The 3,908-nt window shown below is 44.5% G+C and overlaps 1 protein-coding gene across 1 annotated transcript; it reads left to right on the forward strand.

Annotated features, from left to right (window-relative positions):
* Window positions 1-988: 988 nt before the first annotated feature.
* Window positions 989-2,845, forward strand: LOC125756672 (uncharacterized). The gene is made up of 2 exons (XM_049411573.1): window positions 989-1,376; window positions 2,501-2,845. Exons 1-2 carry the CDS (start codon window positions 1,284-1,286, stop codon window positions 2,843-2,845), a joined length of 438 nt encoding a protein of 145 aa, XP_049267530.1. The 5' UTR covers window positions 989-1,283.
* Window positions 2,846-3,908: the final 1,063 nt, after the last annotated feature.

A 3,908-nucleotide genomic window follows, 5' to 3' on the forward strand; every position in this document is an offset into this window, starting at 1 on the left:
AGAACGATGAAGTGCCCAAAATTGGGCGCCATATTGGTGTAAATTGAGTTGCTTGTTCCATGTGCAGCCTCACATACGTATGTGTAGATGTCATTCCGTGAGTTACTTTACAAGCATGTTTTCGGTTAGTAATATTAAAGTGTTTACATGAAGCTTGCTTTTAAAATAAAAGGTTATTGTTTAATTTGGCTTGTTCGAAGTTGCGGTTCTCGCCGCAAGAGAACGCTAGATAAGCGAAGAAAAATGGCACTGCCCTTTGTTGTGTATGCTGGCTGCAGGAAGAAGAGAATTCCGCGAGTACCGCGATGCTTTTGTGATGACCGATCAATTGTTCAACTGCGGTGCCGGCTGACGAAGGACACCGTGTGATGGCTGTGCAGGAAGCTTCGCCAGGACCTGGAGAGGCGGCGTACGGACACGAGAAACAGCCCCGACCATCTTGTTGTTTTTGTGAGCTACGAGTGCTTTGCACCTTCGCTTGTTCGCCACCGGCAGTTACCACGACGCGATCGCGAACAACGAGGACGTGGCGACGAGCTAGTCCAGTGTGGGTCTCACGATTCATGCTGTCATGGAAGCGATCGTCGAGCGCCTCGGCAATGAGTGGATCGCCCTCCCTGCCAAAAGGAAGGCTTTGTCCACATAGATGCAAGATTTGAAGGCTGCGTTGAGGTGGTCGACGACACGTTCGTGTGCATAAGTGCGCCGTATGAAAAGGACGATGGCAACAAGGCTGCTTACTTTTGCCGCAAGAACTTTTACGCCCTCAGCGTCATGGTGGTGAGAACAAATTTCATCTTATTCAATCTCGCGCATGCTGTTAGTAGAATGCAAAGAGGAACGTGAAAGACAGCTTTTCGCCACTCTCCAGTATTTCGACATTTGCCGTGGCTCCAACTGCAGTGATAGAAAAGAACGCAGTAGTCGCGGTAAACGGAGTTTCCGTCACTATTTAGTTTTGGCAGGGGTGACGTGACACCATAAAAAGTTCATCGAGCTTCATATTTGATCGTGGCAGCTTTTAAGAAAAATAATGCATGAAAGGAAATCAAACGTGCTGATTGCGCTCTAATTTCATAAACAGTGATATGCAGACATGCAGTAACTGCCACATATGAAATGAAAGATACAGCTGTCGAAGCTGCGCTCCGAAAGCAACTCGAGAGAAATAAGTGCGTTGGACCACACAGTTACAGTTGTTCTGCATGTAGCTGGTTGTATTGCTGTTGCCGACTTCCTTCCAATGCAAACAACACTCTGCAGGTATGTGACCAACCCTGCCGATGACTGCCCTCGCACTCGGGGCCCGTGCACGACGCCTTTATGTGGAAGACATCCACCGTGAGCCAGGACTGGGCAGTGGACGCCGTGGCCAGGTTGGTGAATAGCTGCTTGGTATGCAAGCGTGAGAATGCTTGTGTGGTCTTAGTGTAGCAAAAACATTATTCATGGTAATTTTATTACACGCTGCATGGTTCTTAACTACTCAAGTCTCTTTGTCCAAATTTCTGCCCCGTATGTTATTACTGGCAGCTACCTTGGTCGAACACTATCTACTTTAGTGGCACTCGTGTTCCCTTGAATGAAAATTCTCTCATGCACACATTTGAGAAAACAAGTCATACTGAGACCCGAGGCGGCACACAATAATCCGACTTGCTCTCAGTGTATAATTGCAACTTGTCTTTCTATGGTCATGGGAAAGACTACTAGTGCAATAGAAAGGTCAAGCATGAAATAAACTTTCATGAAGATTGTATGATCCTTTATTATAAAGTGGTGAAATAATAAATAGTAAGCATGCGATGATACAGAAAATGCTACACTCTGAGGCTATGTTAAAAAAAAGAATACATCAAATACAACTGCCATAGATGTTGTACATTCATAAATACAATTATGTGTAGAAAGGACAACTTGTATAAAAATACAAATAAGCAAGCACAGCCATGTGCTATATAGCAATAAAATAAGTCAACTGACAACTCAAAGGTATTTCAGTCATGGTTCATAAAAAGCACTAAAAACAACTCAAACGGTTGCAAAAGAAACCTGCTGTCACTTTTCATTGACGGCCTAAGCACAAAAAAAACTAAGGGAAACCAAGCCTTGAGTGCGCTGACCGTCTGCAGCCGCACATCAGTCCCATGCAATCAAAAGAAAGCACAACACCCTTACCACCAAAGAAGATGCGCCTTCTGTCACTCGCCCCTTCTTCTCTATGAAAGAAGTTAAGCTGCAGTTCAGTAGCTTCGTTGTCATTCCTCCTGACGAAGGAATTGAGTTGATAAAGCCATTTTTTCGTTGGAGCATTTCAAAAGCCGTAATTATGTAACCTAACCAGACAAGCAATTCTGTGAATATGTCTAGCTGTAAAAAAAGGAAAGCAGTGCATATCAGTGACACGATGTCTTCGAATAAGTTAAAAGAAGTGAGAAAGGAATAGTACATATTCATGTATACATTCATATTATGCTAATTGGAACACTGTCCTCCACAGGTGATAGTGCATACTCGCTTCAACCTTGGCTGCTTAACCCCATCCCTGGAGCACATCCTGCAGAATCCTCTGCTGCCCGATTCCACCGCACCCACTCTTCACTGCGGTGCGTCGTATAACTGTGCACTGGAGTCCTCAAGGCCCACTTTCGGTGCTTGCAGAGGTACAGAACACTGTACTATGGCCCACTCTTCACGTCGAAGATCATCGCAGTTTGTGTCGTGCTTCACAACCTCGGTGTTTGGCAGCAGCTGCCTGAGCCAGACGACATCCCTTGCACTGAAGAACTCGAATGAGAATATGCGGACCTTTACAACAACAATAGCGACGATACGGCTGCAGTAGACATGACCAGGCGGGCAAAGGCAGGATCACGCTCTGTAGTGGTTCACAGCTGGGCACGACTCGATGTAATGGGGTTTACATTCCTGCGAGATGTGCACAGAAACGTGAAACACAAGAAGCTCTTGCTGTTTCTCATGACAAAGTAGCCACTTGCATTGTGTTCGATCCTATACCTATCCCCTGTACTTGTGTTCTTGCAGGAATTGTATTCTGACAAAAGCTTCATTGTGTTCGTTCATTGAGAGCATGCTAATTGTACCAAGCAGTTAGGCAAAAGCATGCTCAGCTTCTGCCGCAAATCATAGCAGGACTAGTTTGTTGAGACCATAGTGACTCTGTAAACAGCCTGTGTTATTTTGCAGCAGTGCATGCAACATTGAATGCCATTCCAGAGCATTGTTTTCAGCACTTTATTCACAATGCGAACCCGTGATGACTGTACGAGTCTGGCAGGTGTGTACAAAAGCTCTATTCATGTAGTAGCCACTCGTACATGCAAGAGCACAAGCTTGCTGTGGTTGGTAATCTATGTAAACGCTTATAGGCACAAAACGAACCAGTACCGAAAGGGGCAACGTGGGCACAGCACTGTGTAGCTACTTTCTGTCCTGGTTTCTCTGGTGGACTATAAAAGTTTACATGCAAGAGTAATACATGATATTTCAGAATGTATTGTGAGTCAATTGATCTTCTTCTGTCAATTCATCATTGTGAGTCAATTCATCATCCTTGCAATAATAAAAAGCAGTCAAGTTGTCTCATTGCTTACATCATTGTCTTATCATTCACTGCTGCCAACAACAACAAAGGATGCCTCTAATATTGTACCAGCCAGTTTTGAAACCAGCACATCTGCATAAAAGACATCTCTTTGAATGCAGTTTGTGCACTTCTTAGTGTGCCAGTCCAATGTAACATCAACTGCATGAAATACTACAATTCCTCTTCTTTATCTGTGGCCATTATGCACTTCTTATCCGTATGTTGTAAGCAACGTGGAAGTACCTTCCACAGTTAACACCTTCGGAGGTGCATCACTTCTGTGGATTGAGATTCGCCTAGA

The sequence above is a fragment of the Rhipicephalus sanguineus genome, unplaced genomic scaffold (assembly GCF_013339695.2).
Source record: "Rhipicephalus sanguineus isolate Rsan-2018 unplaced genomic scaffold, BIME_Rsan_1.4 Seq436, whole genome shotgun sequence".
Lineage (NCBI taxonomy): Eukaryota > Metazoa > Arthropoda > Arachnida > Ixodida > Ixodidae > Rhipicephalus > Rhipicephalus sanguineus.